Here is a 20841-nt window from a genome sequence, read left to right as displayed (position 1 = left end):
CCTACATGGAAATTCCTTGTTTGCCTTATCCTGTCATGATCCTAGAGCAGCGACCACTGACAGACCTGAAGCTGGTTGCTGTTGACAAGGAAAAGGCGCTAGTGGCTTTTTTCTGCCATCTGGATATCCCAACCCTTCCTTGGGGCACATTTAGTTACTGCCCATGGCAGTAAACATGAAGCTGTGATGGAGCAGGAAGAGCGGGAGATTCAGAAAATGGGAAGAAAAAGTGGTGCAGGGAGGTACCAGTCACCGTTCACAGGGTGTTGCATCCTTCAGCAACACCTTAAGCTATAGATGTGGAGATTAAGGGTCTGGAGAACCTTTCTTATGGAGACTGAGCTGGGTCTGTTCAGCCTGGAGAAGACTGAGAGGGGATCTTATAAATGCTTATAAGTATCTCAAGGGTGGATATCAAGAGGAGGGACCAGACTCCTTTCAGTGGTGCCCAACGATAGGATGAAGGGCAACGGGCACAGACTGAAACACAGGAGGTTCCATCTGAGTATGAGGAGAAACTTCTTTACTCTGAGGGTGCCAGAGCCCTGGAACAGGCTGCCCAGAGAGGCTGTGGAGTCTCCTTCTCTGGAGACATTCAAACCCACCTGGACACATTCCTGTGTGATCTGCTCTGGTGAACCTGCTTTAGCAGGTGGGTTGGACTGGATGATCTCCAGAGGTCCCTTCCAACCCCAACCATTCTGTGATTCTGTGAGATGAACAACTCAATAATTTTAAGTGGCCTCAGTAAGGCAGAAGCAAAGAGAACAACTAAAACGTAGTCACTGTTCTGGTGTCCTCAGCATTGACTACTCACTTCTCTTGTGAGCAGGCTGACAAGGTGAGTTAAGTGTTATTTTGTCCAACAGAAGAGGTAAGGCATAGACTATGGGAGTGTAATTGCCTCCTCATGTGCCTAAAGCTTGGTTTGTGTAAAGCAATTTCAAAGTAAATCACGAGTACAACATTCATAGGTACCTTGTCCTTCATCTTTCAGAGAGGTGTAATGGAAGTGATGCCAATGAAAACCTTTCTTCTTGGTGGCATATTAACCCCCAAATGAACCTCCCAAAGGACTGAACTACAGTGATTTTTGGTTCCCTTTTCTGAATTCACGGAATCTGAGATCGAAACAACTCTTTCTGTACCCTAGCAATAGTTTTATCTTCTGTCCTGTTTTTCTAATTCTGGTTTTTTAGTACCGCATCTGTTCCAGTCTTCATAAAAGAAATAGAAGATATTATTCCCACAACCTGGTGCAATTTATGGTTGTGAGAAAAGCTGTAGTATATTTTACATAAGAGAATAAATTGGTTGATAGCAGCTGCCACAAACTGGAATATGATTTAATAAAACTCTAGCAATTTTATTAGTTGGAAAGCATGTAGATGAGAAGTACATTTAAAGGACAAATGAAGCAAGAATTTTAAAATTATTATTATTTTTTATTTTTTTTTACCAATTAAACAGTTTTAAATAGTTCCCTTCTCCTGCATTTCAGTTTCTCTTTGAATACACTTACAGCTTCTGATGGGAAACTTTCTTCAGGTCTTATCTGAAGACAGAATAACATCAATATTCAATAGTGACAACATCCCCCACCTCATCAGTTGGAAGAAGACTTCTTCATGAAAGAGATCTCCCAGAAAAACAGGAACAAAAGCTGTCATGGGTTGGGACTAGTGAAAACACCAAAAGGAGCAGAGAGGTCAGCTTTTGGTTGTCCCGACAATCTGTATATTCCAAAGTGCAAATAAAGGAGAGAGGTGCACAGTGTGCTTCAGAGGGATGGATAGTCACTCCATGAGAAAACACTATTGGATTTCTGTGTATAATCAGCTATTTATTTGATTACTAAGAATGGCTAGTACTGTTTGAGCAATTAGCAGGTAGACAGTATTTTACTTTTTCAGGAAAAGAAAGCAAATCAGTACATTGAGCACTCACCAGTCCTACAGAATAGATTCTAAAATACAGAGAATGCCTTTTGTGTCTCATAAAAGCAATTATCAGAACAAGAAAAATATATGAAAATGCATGTGCTGAGCTGTGTTATAGGCTTTTTTCTCATGGAATGTGTGCTGTTGATCACTGCTACAGACAAGATTTACCAGTTTTGTAATTGTACATCCAAAATAATGGGTCCTCAAAATTGTCAGATCTTTCAGAAAATTCTCATTGGGAACTGATTCTTCCTTTTCCCCACCCCCAAATTTGCTTCTGTCTAGAGCTGTCCTTTCATCAGTGTCAGAGAAGTGGTAATTTCTAGCTCAGGAGTTCTTTGATGGATTTTGAAGTCATCACCCTATGCTACTTCTTCCAGTGTCCCTGCTGCTGCCTGCACAGTGAAGGCAGCGATGGAAATCTGCCTCTTTACTTCTTCCCAGGCTCTGTGCTGATCTGTTTTGCTTTCAATATCAAACATGGCGTCATAGATCCCTGGGAAGGACTCTCCAGCGTACTTGTTGTGACTGCTTGGAGCAAAGATGACATGTCTGGCAGGAAAGAAGAAAAAAATGGAGATATGCTAAATAAAATGATCATTAACAGTGTGTATGTTTATTGTAGGGAGCTGTATGTGTGTGTGTGGCAGTTGCACAACCCCCAGTGAAGCCTGGAACTTTCCATAGGGCAGTTGACGGCTCTTTAGTGTATTCTGTGCCCCACGGTGCCTGTTCCCACCTGCACACCTTGGTTGTACACACCAGGTCTGCAATCATAGACTCTCCTCCTTAGACTGACCATCTAAGGAACATTCCCCAGGGACTGAGACACCTTGCCAACCTGGTAAGTGATCTGGGTGCCCTTCAGAATCCTCCCTTTGTAACAGAATGAGATGTGCATTTTGAATCATCACTATAGAGTTCTGGTATCTGATCCCCTTGAGTTTGAGTTGGCTGTGTAGTAATCGACCTCCTAACCAGTATCCAAACCTGTGTTGTATAATGTTATCAGACTGCTGAATAATTTTGGATAAACTCTGTTTGTAGTTGGTTTTCTGCTAAACCTTCTGGTTAGAATAAAGTCTGTTTGGAGCTTTTTGCCTGCTTAAATTGACTTTTCGGTGCCCCCGTGACAATGTGCTACATAAAGCAGCTATGAATCCTGTGAAGATCAGAATTTACTAAATCCACAGGAAATCTACCCGTCCCTGTCTTTGAAAGGACAAGAGGAAGCAGCCCCAATGGCAAAATCTATGGGAAAGGACACAGATTTGGGACAGGTAGCCTTCTCCTTGGGAAGAGATGGTATATTTGTCTAATTAAGAATCAAGCTGTGTTAATTTTTTTGAAAATGGGAATTAAACAAGTCTGTTGAACTAATGTGGCTGTCTGGAACAGGGAGTAAAGCTAGTTATGAATGTACAATGAGAAGAGAAATGGAAACCTCAAAAATAACTAAGCAGTTGAATGATGGTCTGGGGATCTGGGAAATCAATGTGAAAAGAGCGGGGAAAAAAATCTCTGGGAAAGTTCTTGAGCAAAGCATGAATTCTTCAGAGAAGAAGTGATCATATTGGAACAGAACTGCACAAAAGTATTAATTTTATTTGTTGGTGGTCTTTTTCTCTCAATGAATAGCCGCAGATCTGCTTTTAAATTGATTTTGTTCGTATGAAGCATAACAGCACAATTGTAGCTCGGGAAATAGTCCTCCCAAATCAAAATAAACACTAAAACTACATTAATAAATGCAAGCAAGTTAAAAAAAAAAATAAATCCAGACAGCTCTAAATGATACGTAACACTCAACATGAAGAACTGAACAAAACTACTTCATTCTTCCCAAAGTGTGAACAACAGTTTATCCCAGGAGGATGGAAGTGTGATTCTCAATTCTACCTGCCCGAGGGACTTCTGGCTTGGTGTGGAAGCTGTCAATCACTCAGTCAGGTATGCCCCATCATTAGGAAAAGGGGGTTATTGAGAGTAAAGTGAAGTGAGGTGGTCACACACCTGACACTGGAAGCCAGCTGCTTGTCAAGTGTTACTGATAAATGAATCGGGTTTCTATAAAGGATGTTGTGGTACACTGAACATTGTATTTCTCTGGGCCCATGTGCTTGTACAGAGAAAACTTCAGGAATAGCTAATTAATGATTTAAGTTAATGGAGCATATATAAAAGCAGACAAAACTGGGACAGATAGATCTCTGCAGCACAGTTCACGGGCCTTTATTTAACCTGTGCTCAAAAGTCACTCTCCAAGCTCCAAGACTTCTCTACTCACTTGACCCTCACTACACATCTTTTTTCCTCCCCTTGTACCCTCATTTCTGCCTTCTTTCCATAGTCGATTCTGCACTCGATCCTCAGTTTGTACAGTTTTAAAAGAGCAAATGGTAACAGAAGTAGAACCACACACCTGGAAATAAAAGTCTTAGAGTACAATTGCTAATAAAAACAGTGCCAAACCCAAGAACAGGAATTAATCACCACAAGACTGGTACAGCCAAGGAGTTTTCCTTGGGGATTATAAACAAAGTCTGCTACTCACTGGGTTGTATCTAAACCAATCTCTTTAGCTGTAATTCATATATGAGGCCTCTACAGCTATTCAACTGACCAGTCAGATAAGGTGGGATTCACCTACAGAAATACAGTGCCTTAGAATGCTGATGAAGAAACTTGTAGCCTCACCTGTAAAACTGCCTTCCTGGTAAGCCAAGAGGATCAATGAAAGCTCTTTCTATAAGCATCAGCTGATCATTCATGATCCGCACTGCAACTGGACTGCAAAAAACAGAGACAGACATTGCGCACAAGGAGGAAACATGACTTCTCAGTTTCATTTAAACACTTTTCCTCTTGTTTGGACAGAAAAAAAATAATCAAGATTGTCTACAGTTTTCAAAAATATGAGGGTTTGCAAATGGAGATATTTAATACATGTTACATTAATGCAGTAGGATTTCTGTGCATAGAAACTCAACTACAAGATTTCACACTATACACAATAAAATGGGAGACTTTATGAGAGTGTCAGATACTTGCTTAGTATTAAACAGCACTGGAAAGATCTCACTTATCAGCAGGGAAAAGGCAGGCTGAGGTTTAGGTCAAGATGAAGACAGCTAGATTTTGGTGTCTACTCATAAGCCAAGTGTTCAAACTCTTGCCCTAATCTATACAGCAAAACAGAAAGGACAGGATTCAGTTGCCTAAACACAACTAGCTGGTACTGTAACAGGTGCACAGGAGTCCCATAGGGCCCTCGGGTTTGCAAGCATCATATGGATATCTTAGCTACTCATCATCCTGTCACCTTGAGGTGTGCTGAAAGTACCAATTCTGCATCACCTGCAACACCTGCAATGTAGCTGTCTAAATACAGAGCACAGTCAAATTGTCACTGCTACCTGCCTTTCCATGCATTACACTAATTTTAATGACAAGCTGATACTAGTAATAAGCTCTAGAGCTGATGCTATTAATCACAGGAATTCATCTTAGCAGCTATTGCCTGTCTCTGAGTTCAAGGGGTCTGTTCTACACTAATTAGAGAGACTCCTTGTGTAGCTACTGGGAAGAAAGAACTGCCAACTTGGATACCTAAGGCAGATATACATATGTATCTAGATAGGTAGATATAGATATATAATTTTATTATTTTTTTTCAGACTTACTCTTTCTTGTCAACTTGTTCAAGTCTCCTGTGAAATTCAGCTGCAGCCTTTGAGAAGTTCACCACAGCAGAAAAAAGAGGATCTACAAAATGAAGGACTTTGTGAACAACTTCAGGGCATCCAGTAACCCCAATATACCTTTAAGGTGACCAGCGGGAGAAAAACTACATTTGTTTTGCCGATATAATTGCATTAATTTTGTTGTCTTTCCATAATTCATTGGTTTCCCTAGTACAGACTTTAAAGAGCTCATTATGAGAAGTAATAGACAAAGACCTTGTGCAACAAGACCAACAATAAAGCAGAGCTCTTGATAAAGCTTTCATCAGTTGGCAAGGAAAAGACTGCCTGGCATTGCAAACAGAGAACTCTGCAGTTTCCTTTTAACAAAGGGATGCAGTAGGTCTAGGCCATGTGGAATAATTTGGCCAAAGAAGCAGCAGACCTTTCAATGACAATATCAGCTGTGTTGATTTTCCTGTGGAAGGGTTTATTTAGTGCAGACCTGGGAAAAGTATCATTTTATACAAATACTTTTTGTAGAATAAGTAAGAGGTGAATGTTGTGAGGTGAAGAACTTCTGGCCTTACCAAAATTCAACTAATTTACAAAGAAGGAGGTTTACAACTTGTACATTTTGCCCACAAGTTTCAGAAAACTTTAGATCATAGAATCATTTTTGTTGGAAAAGAATCTCAAGATCACCAAGTCCAACCATGAACCTGGCACTGTCACTAAACCATGTCCCTAAGAATCTCATCTACACATCTTTTAAACTGTGACTCCACCACTGCCCTGGGCAGCCTGTTCCAATGCCCAACAAACCCTTTCAGTGAAGAATTTTTTCCTAATATCCAGTCTGAGCCTCCCTTGGTGCAACTTGGGGACATTTCCACTCATCCTATCACTTGTTACTTGGTAGAAGAGACCAACCCCCTTCATGCTACAACCTCCTTGCAGACAGCGATAAGGTCTCCCCTCAGCCTCCTGCTCTCCAGGATAAACAGCCCCAGTTCTCTCTCAGTTCTCATCAGACTTGTGCTCCAGATAAACCGGAGTGTCCTCTCAGGGCATAAGATTAGGTCATCACCTAAATCTCGTTCTCTGCTGGCAATTATGGCCTTTCACTGTTTTTAAATTTATTGCACTATTTTAATGTGATAGGCATTCTGTAGGTGATATATGAGACTATTTATTGTGAGAGGCTTTCTCTTCCCAGGACTCCTACTGAAAGCTGTTTCGCAGTCTTATTTGTTCTTCTATTTCTAGCAAACTTATTTATTCATCACCAGCCTACACTTCCCTATTCTTGTATTAACATTTTTGTTTCATTTACATAACTAGAGGCAGAGATTTTATGTATGGAACATGTTTATGGACTGCAGGATAGACAAACCCATGCCACTTTCTGAGGGTGAGAATTTACACCACGTCCATAGTTATAAGTTTCCAGAGGACAGGGTTCTGCTGTGCTGACATCATGGTTATATCATGGCAACAGATTATATTCCAGAAGCAGTAGGAGGGGATTTGAGAGAAAACAAGAAAGGTCATCTGAAAATACATAAGAGAATTGGTTCTTATGTTGCTTAACTGTTCAGCTGGCTATTTTAGAAAATATCAAAACAAATTTTCTTCCCTTGCAAACCTTTGTTCCTGATAGCATATAACTACAAGCACATATTTAATGAAGAAAAATTTCCAGCCCTCATTGTTGCAGAGGAACAGCTGAAATGTGAATTCAGAGGCCAATAAGGACATTAATCTATTATTTTAAAGGCAGTTATTATGTGATTTATTCAGGCTTAATGATCAAGTTTCTGACATTCAGTGTTGTCAATAGGCAATCCTATGAAAGTGCTGACTGAAATGAAATTTAATTTTCACACTATTGTATAAACCTCCTATATATTTTAATTCACTATGGTGCAAAAAAAAAAAAAATTGTTTTATTTAAGAAATAATTTAAAACTGATCAGACATCAGATAAAAGCCATGAAAAGACTGAAGTAAATGCTTTGCAAAAAACTAGTCAAAATGACACATCTATAAAGATATTAAGGAGAGGGTTAAGTCATATTTTGGGAAAAAAAAAAAAAAAAGAATCTCGGAACCAAAATAGATGCATTGGTCAGAAGGTAGTTTGGGCACCTTCTAATCTGAAATGAGAAAGAAACTCAAACAATGAAAATAAATGACTTCATGGAAATTTTGGTAGATGTTATACCCCTGCAAAAAGAAATAAAGGGTTTGATGTCTCCTTACAAGATATGCTGCAAGAACATATTGAAATAAATCCTTGTGCTATGCAAAATCTCAGACAAGATGACCCATCACACAAGGCTTCCTCTGTCATGAGTGGCCTTTTTGCAAAAAAAGTGCATCTTTTCAAAATCGAAGGATCACGGAATATTAGGGACTGGAAGAAACAGTCAGTAATAGTCCACCTGAGCCATTATACAAAGGTTTAAAAGTCTTTTTTAGTTCTTCCCAAATGAGCATTTGATTTGAGCTACTTCTAAGGTTTCGCACAACCCAAAAGAGTCCTGCATCTCCAAAAAGATCATTTATGCCTCTAAACCGTGGGTCCACCAGATAGCAAGTGAGTTAGGACTGACTGAAGATCCTCCTTGGTACAGAGAGAGGGAGAGAAAGACTCTGACTGTGGAAGCTGTCCCAGCCTGGGGACCAGAGCACTCTGCTGCTTCACACCCGCTCTATACGCTTCGTTGCAATGTGTGCAACTGCTCAATAAATTGATATATTTATGCAGAAGTTTTAAGAGAACTATTCCTGTTGTCTAAATGTGGTAGCCAGGCACTGACACCGATGGTGAGCAAGTTTCCCAGGGTCAGATGAGATCTTTGGCTGAGGAGGAGTGGGCATCTCTGTCTCTCAAGTTCCAGGCAGTTGACACAAACATTTAACTTGTCTTCTTTTTTTAAGTAAGAAAGTGAGGAGCAGGCTGAGCTATCTCTTTGTTATACATTTGATTGTGGTCCCTGACTGCTCATAAGCACTGTAATAATGCCCACAATTAATAATATGCATGAAAATTGTTGTAACTCTCTCACCTAGGCAATAATGTATTAAACCTGTGTTAAGTTTAGAAAAAAATTAGATGCTCTTTATTATGATTGAAACACAAAAGTAAGGAATTCAGTTTAAGAGCTATAACGGATATAATGCGTCCATGCATAACTGTAATTAATGCACTTCAGAAATGCTCTTGTGATTATTACTCACCAAATGATACTTTGTAAGTTTTCAGCTGTTCTTCATGTTTCTTGGCCAATATATAAATTCTATTGCTGTATCCTTTTAAGGCTTCTCCATAATCTCTACAGTCGAATGGAATGACCTGGGAGTCTGCCAGTTCATAAACCAGTTTGCCTCGTAACTGGGCAATTGTTAGCTGTTTCTTGAAGGTGGGGTCATAAAATTTTTCCACTAACTCAAAGGTCTCATACACGGTGTGATAAACAGGATAATTGCTGAATTTGTCTGTTTTCTGAAACAGAGCAAGCAAATTCGTCAGTGCCCTGGATTCTAACTGCAGTTAAGGGACGTACTGATCAGTTAATGACTACGATGTTTTGCACAGTTCCCAAATTAAAAAAGCTATTTGCTGCAAAACACAATTTACTGTCCTTCCATTTTTGTGTGTTCATTTTAGGAAACTAAAACAACCTGAATCCACAGACCGTTCCTTCTCCCTGTCCACACAGACCTGCCTTCAGGTCCATTGTACAGAGATTGCCTCCACTGAAAGTAAGAACAGTTTGTGGCTTTGGATAGCAGAAATCCTCAATCATGGCCCCCTTTCATCTTGCATAGTCACTTCTGAACAAAATCACAATGATTTGTATATTAAGGGGGTTACTAATAGTATGGTGGAATTAAATATATACCTCTAATCAGATTCTATAAATATCTTCAAGTGAACTGGACAGCCTATAGGATATACACATCATGGTAACGTGTTCTAGTCTTCAAACATTTAGGTTTCTTGCTACATTTTTGTTTAAAAAGGCACTGATATACAAACCAGTGAAAGATTCTTTGAAGCTTTTTTAAGGATTACAAATAAATGCTTTTAAAAGGTGACTGCTCAGCACTATCAAACTTCTTCAAGCAACCTGGAAGACTTACCCTGTTCTTGGTGTAACGGACTCTGCCTGACGCAATTCCCAGCCGCTGAAAGTAAGCTTCAAAATCACTGCCTGATCCCAGTTTGTTTATTCTGCATGTGGAAATGACAACATCTTAGTGAGAGCACTTACTTTATAGAATGGTATTAATTTATGCAAAATGCAGATTTTTTCAAAGAAATGGAGGTCAGTTCTTCTGGAAGGCACATCAGGGACATTAGTAAGATCAGAGACTGAGTGGTAAGGCTAAATTACTCTAACATATTATTCCACCACACTAATTCAGTATTAAATACTGCTAGTAAGATCTTTTAACAGTAGCAATCCTGATCATGACAGTGGCCACTTTAAAAAAAAAGTGTACATGTTATGCACAAGAGCCATAAAATTGTATCAGACATGTCTCTTCAATCTTAAAACATCCATCATTTATTTCCAAACGAATATGAATTGGGCAGCAATATATGTAAAGACAGACGTGTTTATAGCCTCAGCATATTCCACAGTAGAATCAAAGACTGATAAACAATTTCCACTGTAGAAGACACAATTCGTATGTGTTACTTACAAGCAAATATTGCCATCTGCTGGGTAGGTGTAGCAAGACAGAGGAAAAGAAAATTAAAATAAAGACAGATGTAATACTCTAACTATTTTCAAACATTTATTTTAAGTTTTATATTATGTTTTAGGTTTATATGTCTAGCCTGGTGAATAATTGGTGTTTCTTAGCTAAAAAAGAAAAAGTTTCCTCTGTTCCAGCTAAAGTTCTTCTCTTAGTATAAATTTCTGCAAGGAACTATTTGTATCAACAGAGAAAGATCAGATGTGGTAGCTTTTTCAAAACGAAGAAATCTTGGAGAGTCTGATGAATCTAGAAATGAATCACAGGCCCAAGCAGTGTTTTGGAGTTTTAATACTTTAAAATATGAAGATTTAATGCCTTCATATATAGCTTTGTAATGTATTACATTTACATCCATTGCATAATCAAAGAATATGTATTGTGAGAGCTTTTTAATTACCGCTCTAGGCAGTTTCTTTCAACTGAGCATTTGCTTATCCTAACAATTTTGATATTATCTCATCTAGCAGGGAGACTAAACTGTATTTTGAATTCCTTCCCCACCCTGTTCTTTTTTGATTGCTTTCCAAATTGCATTTTTGCTAATAAAAGGCCTTTTAAAAGTGTGAGGTTCCATTTTACAGCACGCATAGATGTCAGCACCATTAAAAAAAAAAGTCATAAAATTTTATTTTATGTTACTTTGAAAGATATTGCTAGAGAATCACCTTGCACTAAAAAGTTTTGTATTGCTGTCATCAATAGCACATCTTGAAAAATTCTGGAGAGTAGCCATGCTATGATATGATGAAAATATTTGGAAATAAAAAGCAGATTAATAACTTACCTGGGATAGCTATTGTTTTCAATTGCAGGATCTTTCTCAAGCCAGCTCTCATAAAGAGACTTATTTTCATAACCCTCATCAGGGCTTAAAATCTGGAGAGGAAGATATTACAATCTCATTGGAAATACCTCTAGCTCAATTTATTATCAAAGCAGACTTTTACAGCAATCTGCAGCATTCTTAATCAGCAACGTTGCTGCATGCAGTGAAGTACACCTACACTATTTATATTTGTTACATACATTTATGGATCCCGGTCGTGAAAAGCCTCTAATGGGAAATTGGAACCAACCACAGACTGTGGGGAAAGGAGATAAAAAACTCAGGGAGACCAGCTGGAGTTCACCCACTTCCAAGGGAAAAGGATCCCTGGGGATTTCTAGGGCTTCTTACTACCTTATTATAGCACTGTGTACGTACACACACAACAGTATATATACCACTATGGAACTCCTCCAGCATCCAGGATGCCCCAGCTGCTTTCCTTTCAGCAGGAAAAGGGAGATGACAGCCCTAACCCTGTGGAGGTTTGCCTCATACAGCAGCAGTATTCTCTCAAGAGGCTGAGCCTGAAATTTGACTGCTTTTTGCTATAGGAAGGGTACAAAAGAATTGTGCTAGAAGGAAGGATCAAAACCAGTCATTAACTATATCACAGCAGTGCCAAGGAGACTCAACCGAGACTGGAGCACCGCTGTGTGAGACACTGTATGTACAACTGTAGGTCCCACCCTTGCCTTAAAAAGAAAATCCAAAAGCTGTGTAACCTGGATGGAAAAGGTAAGTATTAGTATAGCTATCATACAGCTGGTAAAACTGTGAAAGTAGAACTATGAAAGCTCTAACAAAACTTGTGGCAGAGGGAAAAATAAACCAAGACTCAGGCCCCATCTCCATCTACACTTATGCAATCTTTAATAGGCATGGTTCTTTAAGTATAAGAATGGTTATGATGTGCAGAGGATTGGGATTTTTTTTTCCAAAATACAGAGGATAAATGCTCATGGCTAGATACATAGTACCACAAGATTTTCGAGACTTAAATTCTGCATTGAAAAATATGCAGACTACAAACTGAAAATCCAAGGAGTTTTGACCTCTGCGATATGTCAGCAGCCAGCAGAAAAAATGACTTTGTGCAGTCACTGCTTGGCTGCTGTCATTTTCAGGGCACTTTGTTCAAGTTCTAGCGCTAAATTGAAAAAGGCACATTAATAAGAGCAAATTTAACTCTGACATATGGGAGTAAAAGCACTCCATGCTCTGGCAGAGATGTTATTCTGACTGTTCTGTTTATATCAAAACCATTGGCCAACCGTTTTGTACAACACTGAGAGCCCCGTTAAACACTATTTGCCCTTAGATACACATCTAGAATCAGCATAAGCTTACTGCTACCACAAGGGAAGATGCAGTATTCTTTAAACATAAATAAAAATAAGAAGTTATGAGCAGAACAGGGCAACTGGAGCTGACACTGACTGATGGTGACCCAATGTCTAAAGCCTGGCAGTAGAGCAGGACTAAAACAGACTGTCAACTGCTAAATGTCCCATCTGTATGCTGAGGACCACACTTAAATGCAGAGCTCCTTGAAAGATGACTGCTCATGTGTACACTAGAATTTTTTGTTGAGAAGTGACTCACTGAAAAACAAGAAGAGCAAAGAGATGTTGGGATGCTAGACAGTTGGATGCTGAACTCTTTAACATGAACAGAAATAACTTTCTTATGGACGTGCATAATCACCCACATCTGCACTAATGTTCTTTCACACACTGGGCTTTCCAAATGAAATTCAATCCCATGCAAAAGCCAAGTGCAAAGCATAGGGAACATTTCCATCATGTTTATGCTGTTGCCAAGAATTAAGCAGAACTCCTGAGGTGCACAGGACTTCTCACTTTTCCTCTTCAATAAATTAACAACAAGGGTATGCAAAGGCTTAATGGGTTGAGGCTTTGATGTGTACATCTAGCTTCCCAGCGTCATCCAAAACCAAACGCACTGCAGTTAAAATAGAAAAACCTAGAATATAATCACTTTCTCTTAGTCCTTGTAGCCCTTAAAGAAATTAGGGTGTTATTTTATTAAGATAAGTGGAAAAGACACAATCAATTAGCAAAGCTGCAGATTGTAGTCTTTGGTTGTCTTTATAAAAGGCTACCTAAATGCAAGTGAAGAAAAAAAAATTAATAAGATTCCTCTGAAAAACAGAGCTTCCCTGTTCTAGCTGTTGCTTTAATTTGTCATCCTCTTTTGATAATCCAATTTACTGCAATTTTTGGAGACCTGGAGAATAAAGAGGTTTGAACCCTTAAATGATTTTTATTCTATGACGCTAGAAGCAGTCAGCCAAGCTAAAGATGCGTCGCATTTCTGTAGGGTCTATCAGTCATCTGAATACATGTTTCTATGCTAATTAAAAGATATACTAGTTAGAAGTGGTCCTTCAGTGAAAGTCTTCTGGTATCCCTGACTTGTGTCCAAGAATGCATCAAAATATATTTTTCCTTGGGAAAATTCCAACAATATCTATTAATAATCTTAGAGAAAAGTGCAAAAGAGTTTAAATGTTCTAGAGAGTTTTCACAGCTTGTGATTTGTGAATCACTGGAGGTCACTCATAGCACGTCATACTGGTAAATGAAAGATGGTTTGGAAATGAAAACTACAACGTTGAATTACTGTAAAAATGGAACCACAATTTTATTTTTCAAAAAGACGAGAGGTGGTCCCAGGTTTAGCAGTGAAAAAAGAAGAAAACACTCCTTTAGAAGCAAGAGTCTTTGGACAAGGACAATATGGTAAAACTGGGGAAAGCACTCTTCAAATCTGTACAGAAAGCAGAGAACAGCAGAGAATGAGAATGTTGTTGCAGAATTCCACTCTGCAGAATAACGGAAAAGAAAAAGTAGTTGTGGGTTTTGCCTATAACAAGGCAAAAAGAAAAAAAAATCTAAGATGTTCCAACAATGGCTTTAAGGAGTTCAAGAAATATGCTTTTCACTGACAACTTTCTACCATAATTGCCTTTACAAATTAAGCTACGAAGCTCTTCTAAGAGCATTTTAGCAAGGAAAGAGCATGAAATTATGGAATAGTTGTCATGCTTCTATTGTTTACATTATACATCTGCTGTTAAAAGCTTAAATAACATTGAACCGGAAAACTAAAAAAAAAAAAAAAAAAAAAAAAAAAGCCAGTCTCAAGTACTTCATATGATACTTTAATGGAAGATTTCTACTCAAACCCAGCATTAGTTCCATAGTTGACATAAGATCAAGAGTGAGGCATTATTTTTAGCCCAGAACATTTTTTGACTTTGTCTGTGTTTTACAGAAAAAATGCATCCCTGGGTAAGTGTCTTGCTGCAGACAGAAGGTAAATTATTTTATCCAGGGCCCTGCAGCACTAAGGACATAGAATTTTTTATAGGTGGAACACAATGCCCTCAGTGTGTAAAGAGTCACAGCTTGTGTTTGAACAAGCACAGATTCTTCCCCAGCAAGGAAGAAAGAGGAGGGTAAAAAGAGCTGATAAGAAAATAAAATGTAGAAAAGAAAAGAAAAACATGTTAATAGCATAAATAAACTGCCCCAGATTCAATCCATGGCAGTTCCAATGTTAAAAGCAAGTGTACTGCATTTGAAAATAACTGAGGATAAATGCATCTAATGGGATCTAATAGTTGGAGTCATCCTATCAAATTTTGTTACAGTACAGATTTTTACATCAGACCAAGTCACCTGGGTTCCCTTAATATCAGGGGAAAAAATAGCTTGAGAGTTCTGTATGTACAAGAGTAGACAACCACATTTGGTCAAATGAATCTCATCCTAAGGTACCTATTTCTACCTATTGCCTTTAAAGGGCGCCTTTGTTGCTAAAGTCAGACAGAGGTGTCTTCTGTTAATGGAGATGAAACCAGATGGTGACAGTGGCTCATGCTAGGTGTCTAATCTGGTTAACTCATCATATGGTCAATGATGTTTCATGCTTTACCGGATTGCAATCTTTCAGTCTCACAATAATTCATTCTGAGAGGTGAAAGCAAAGGAGACATGATTAGACCACTTGTAATCATGCAAATCCATACATCCGGCCTATTACAAAACCCACTCAATACTTCAATATTTATCATAGTATTTCAGGGGCTCAGTGAGATATGAAGGAGTTTCAAGGGGAACAGATAGAAAATGATAGCTAGCCAATGTGAAATGGAACATGTTCTCTGTTGCACATGAAATGGAAATTGAAAATGTAATTCATTACCTTGAATGCTTATCATTTTAGAAAACTGATCTTACTCAACTGTTTTATTATTTTTACTATGTATTACTGTGGCAGGATGCAACCCCCGCCTCCCCCGCCTTCCACCTTCAGTATGGAAGGAGTAGGCACATCTCCCTCTCTCTCTGCTACTTGAGGCTAACAGCTTCTTTTGTTTGGCCCCAGAGCACCCTGGCCAGGGCCATTAGAAGGGAGTGCCGAGGTGCCAGTATCTCTTTAAAATAATCCCGCACCGTGTTCAGGCAAGTGTGTACTCCTCCCGGACTCAGAGACGGTTCTGGCATTGTTTTGGTGAACCCACGTGCATGCACTCTGTGGACCGCCTGTTGTATTAGTTGCTGCCCCTTAAAAATTTTCCTCAACTGATATCCGAACCTGTATTAAAGTCACTTTTTGAGTGCTAAAACCCTGTTTCTCACTGGTTTAATAAAAGTTGGTTTGGACCCTGTTGTCCCTTAAACTAGCCTCGGGGTGCCTCCGTGACAATTACAAATGATATTCCACGTATGTTCATGACATATGTCAGTCTTTCTCAGAATACTGAGAAACTTGAGAGCCTGGACTCTGTATTGTTTTGCTATTGATCTTGGTGGGATCAAGATGCTTCCAGCACACTGATAAGATAAATCTAATATTATTAATTATTCAATTTTATTCAATAAACTTGCAGTTTACATTCTTAGCCACAAATAATAGACATTCTGATTCTGTACCTCTTTTGTCAGATTATACACCAGTTTGTAGAGAAGAGGGGTGCAGTCAACTCTTAATGTGTAGTTTCCTGAAAATGAAACAAAGACTAGGAAATTTTCCCTTCACATACCAATGGCATTATCTTCTTAATGGATTAAACCCTACAGTCCTTTCTTAAACATATTAACTCTACGGCAAGAATTTAGGTCTTGCCTTGGAATATATACAGAAAGACTACTTTGTCACATTGTATGAGCTACTGCTACTATATGACAATGATGTATTGGTTATAGTACATACACAGTCAAGTAATTAAGCATTCCAATAGTTCTAAACTATTCTCAACTAACCCTCATTAGCTACAGGCCCTTATCACTTACATGCTCCCTGAAGCTTGTGTTAAACAGAAGTCAATGGTAACATCCTACTTTTCGTAGGATGCTAAAAATAAAGTTAGTGCCCTAAGGAGCTGTGCAGGAGGAAAGATGTTGGAGAATGGCTTAAAAATAAGGGACATGGGTCTGCAGAGCAGTTGTATGAGCAGAGCCTGTTCTGAAGACTTTAGTATAGGTAGTAAGGTTAGGCCGCGGTGGGAACCGCTGACTGTTTCAGTAAAATCAGCAAGGTCACTGAGACCTTGGCAGAGTTTCACAAACAGCTTTCAAGAGCACAAGAATGTAGAATAAGCATAGCTAGCAGCTGCAAGTAGGAGGACCATGCAAGTGTGACTGTTAGAGCTTAAGCCAAGTAGTAGGTGACAGGTATGCATAATTATCGTGAACTGTATAAGTATATGCTGTTCAGGCTAATAAATCGAACTATGCTTTATCACTCATATTGAGTTGACCTGCCTGTTCCTCTGCCGCTCAAAGAAAGATATATTTCCTGCAAGACTTTTAAATAAGTCTTGCAATGTAGCTGCTTCTTCACTTATCACAAAAAGGACTTTTTCTATGTTTTTGCAGACTGTATCTGAAAGACAGGTCATCTTCTAAGAGACTTGCAAGACATTTGGGATTTTATATTTCAGAACTAAGTAGCACCCAAACAGGAGGCAACAAAGATGCAGAGCATTGTTTTCATCTGTTGTCTCCTAAACCTTCCCTTTTACCACTACACAATGGCTTCTGCATTTTAGACCTGTTAGGTTTCCATACGACCTGTGGGCTATATTGAATCATAAAATAGTTTGGGTTGGAAGGGAACTTCAAAGCTCATCCAGTCCAACCCCTGCCATGAGCAGGGACATCTTCACCCAGATCAGGTTGCTCAGAGCCCCGTCCAGCCTGGCCTTGAACATCTCCAGGGATGGGGCATTTACCACCTCTCTGGGCAACCTGGGCCAGGGTTTGACCACCCTCAGTGTAAAAACTTTCTTCCTCATGTCTGGCCTGAATCTCCTCTCCTTTAGTTTAAAACCATCACCCATTCTCCTATTGTAACAGGCCCTGCTACAAAGTCTGTCCCCATCTTTCTTATAGGCCCCTTTTAAGTACTGAAATATTCAGCTAGGTAAGTATCTCATCCCAAAGTTGTCAGTTACAACATCAAGAGCCCCATTTAAAAGAAGATAACAGCACTTTTGAGGCAAGCAGGAGTGTGAAGCAGTCTTCTGTATAGACTACAACCATCAGAACTCAGCTGGGCAAACAGCTTTGCCCTCAAATACAGAGAACTACAAAGAGGCTAAGAGGGATGAGAAGGCTTTGACATAATAAAACATAAGCTTTCAGGTAACACTGTTATTAGAGTTTGATACAGCTTTAGACCTTTGGATCATCCTTTGCACATTTTGTACTCACAAAATGACCAGATTGACAACTACAGAAAACACCATGATGGTGGAAAATATACTAGATAATGTTACCATTTCCAAGGAGAGTCTGTATTGGAGAACTAGAAATTAAAGGAAGAAAAGTGCTAAAAAGCATGACCCACTATTATTTTTTTAATTGCTAAAGGACAATGAATAAAAATAATCTGATGTCCAAAATGTTGTATAAGAAGTGCCATGGAGAGTGTATGACGATAAACAAAGTAATAGGCAGAGTACATGGATTCTATGGCTCTACAGAGGATTTTGATGCTCAGTCAGATGGAAGACGTTCCTGATACTTAAAACAGTACACTGCATCTTGTGTTCCTTTCCTTATTACATATTTCTTTTCCAGTGGTTTTACTTTCACATTTTCTTTAATGCATAAAGTGAGAGGCATGTTTGAATAATCAAGGTTTGGAAGAAAATAGTGAAGGCAGCATGTTGGCTGCAAAACAACTGAAAAATATGTGTTACAATCCATGCTGAGAATATGAAGCAGTTGTAAAGCTATTATTTCACTTGTGAGATCTTCTAGCCATGAAATTCTGCTCTGCTTTTTACACAGCATGTAGGCTGCATAATTGAAGGAACAGCTCTAACCCTCCCTACACCACAGGTCCAGCTGAGCATTTAGAAACTGAGTTTGGCTTTTCTTTCTTTTCATTCCTTTTGTGACAGACAAAACTTTCATCTGACAGGAATAAAAAGAGTCCTTAAATATGCCTGTTGATATCCATTTTATTCACACACAGTAGACCCAAATAAGTTGGGTTTAACACAGGAAAATGCCCTTAATAACGAAGGTTATGATGCAGGACAGCTTCACAGGGCTCTACTGATTATTATTTCAGCATAGGCAACAGTAAATGACATCATTTTGTAATAAAGCTCAATATAATTTCAGCAGGATTTTGTGATTTAGGTCATAATGTTGGACCCAACATTCAAAGTCCAGTTTCTAAGCAGCACTCCTGTATGCCAGATTCTTCTCTGAATCTGAAGTGCATAGTAAATTAGATAATGGTGGATCAGCTTTTTGTGAAACACTCCTCAATGTGTGATTTTCTAGGAGAGCCCTGCCATAATACGTAAGTTACTCCCTGAATATTGACCCTGCTCACAGCAATAAGCAAAGGCAAAAAAGCACAAAAAATGACTTCTCACAAAATGTAAGCCTAAGGTTTCAACACAAATTATCTTGAGATTGTAATAAATTATGATGTCCCAATAAATTATAGTGTCCCAAAATATTATAATTACACAGGAAAAGGAGCTGGAGCCGCAAAGAAAACCAGTAACAACCTTACATTAAAACTGTAATTGTAAATTAAAGGTAATGCAGTTAAACTGGAGTTTAACATTCAGACCGCTCAGTTCATTAGCACAAAATACTGAACTCCTCCAGAGGGGACATTCAGGACTCCAGACACATTGGCTGCAGCTCATGGATGGTGCTATTCGCAACAAGAAAGCAACATGAGAATATAATTTTTCCTCTCTCTTCACTTAATTCTGTATTTGCTACATTTATTCTGAACATCACATTATCCATATTAAGTTTGCCAGCTCTGGATGCAATAAATTATATACACAGTGAACTATTTAAATCAACATATGTGAAGTAAAACAAGTTTAAAAATCAAAGACACACCTTCTATGGAAGAATCTGTGTTGATGTAAGCAACTGCGCGTTCCTGAAGGACTCTGGCATTTTCCTGGGGTTGTAAAAGTGTAATTATTACTTTCATTTAATGACATTTAATCAAAAGCATGTTAACGGTACTGCTTTTTACAGCATTATCTGTAAGAACCCTATCAGGATGATACATTACTAATTATGTCAATGTTTGAGCATGTGAAATTCACTCCTGCTTTCTGGGACTTAATTTGTTGTGGAAAACATCCACAAAATGTAGGTGCTGCCTGCTGCATCACACAGTAGCGAGGTGGAGCAGGAAAATTACCGAAGAGCATTTTAACAGGGTAAATTGAGGTTATACACGTGTTTTAACTGTGCACTTGCAGTGCATTTTGAACATGCAACATGCGACTGTAAAGTCAGCCAGGACGCCTCCATGCTTTCAATCCCTAGTTATTCATATGAGCTCCCAGCACAGAACTCAGTTTTAACACTGATAAAACAAGTCGAGCTGTCATTTTTACACTCTTCAAAAAAGGAGCAATGAGTCAAAGCACTGACATTTCCTATTCAAACGAATCTGACTGACTGTTTTGAGACAACCAAGCATTGTTTTCATGCTAAATATACACAGAAACACATGCTTAATATTTTACAAACTAGCAATTATGTTTGAAATTGATATTCTAATCAGTAAGTGGTATTTTGTTAAGTCTTGGCTTTGTGATAGATATTCTAATTAGGTTAGCAATTGTTATTTGATTCATTCAATTTACAATCCAACTAATCACTTGTAAATCATACGAACTAAAAATTGGATCGGTAATTGATCACTTCATAAATAAACTGATATCTTTAAAACAAACATTAAAAGGAGGTTCTGCAAAAGAATTCAAAGGGAGGGAGCAGGCCTGTGCATGCATACACATGCATATATGCAAAAGCATATTTACAACATCAAGAAATTCCTTCATTTACAAGCAATGGAGATTGTCTATGTAACAAAAGGATGTTGCCACAGTTTCAGAGTCTTTCTGCTACACAGAAAACAATGAACACAGTGGGTTAATTTTCCTCAAGATTTAATAGATGACAGATCTGGCAGCTGCAGAAAACATAAATGTAAGCTGTGAGGAATGTCTCTAGAGAAACTGAATCTAATTTAGGTGTCAAAGAGAAGGAATGCACACCATCAAGATAAATCAGGA

The 20841-nt window shown here is 38.6% G+C and overlaps 1 protein-coding gene across 1 annotated transcript in view; it reads right to left on the bottom strand.

Annotated features, from left to right (window-relative positions):
* Positions 1-1882: 1882 nt before the first annotated feature.
* The window catches only part of LOC139825420 (N-acetylated-alpha-linked acidic dipeptidase 2-like), a 34484-nt gene continuing 15525 nt past the window's right edge, over positions 1883-20841 (bottom strand). The window contains exons 12-19 of the mRNA XM_065832631.2: positions 19646-19709; positions 16196-16263; positions 11190-11281; positions 9779-9869; positions 8873-9137; positions 5627-5708; positions 4641-4733; positions 1883-2495 (exon numbers count right to left, since the gene is read on the bottom strand). Of these exons, the coding sequence (XP_065688703.2) occupies positions 2306-2495; positions 4641-4733; positions 5627-5708; positions 8873-9137; positions 9779-9869; positions 11190-11281; positions 16196-16263; positions 19646-19709 (945 nt within the window). The 3' untranslated portion in view covers positions 1883-2305. The remainder of the gene's footprint in view (positions 2496-4640; positions 4734-5626; positions 5709-8872; positions 9138-9778; positions 9870-11189; positions 11282-16195; positions 16264-19645; positions 19710-20841) is intronic.

The sequence above is a fragment of the Patagioenas fasciata genome, chromosome 1 (genome assembly GCF_037038585.1).
Source record: "Patagioenas fasciata isolate bPatFas1 chromosome 1, bPatFas1.hap1, whole genome shotgun sequence".
Classification (NCBI taxonomy): domain Eukaryota; kingdom Metazoa; phylum Chordata; class Aves; order Columbiformes; family Columbidae; genus Patagioenas; species Patagioenas fasciata.
Note: the sequence above shows the minus strand (reverse complement) of the source record. Positions and strands in the feature narration are given on the sequence as shown.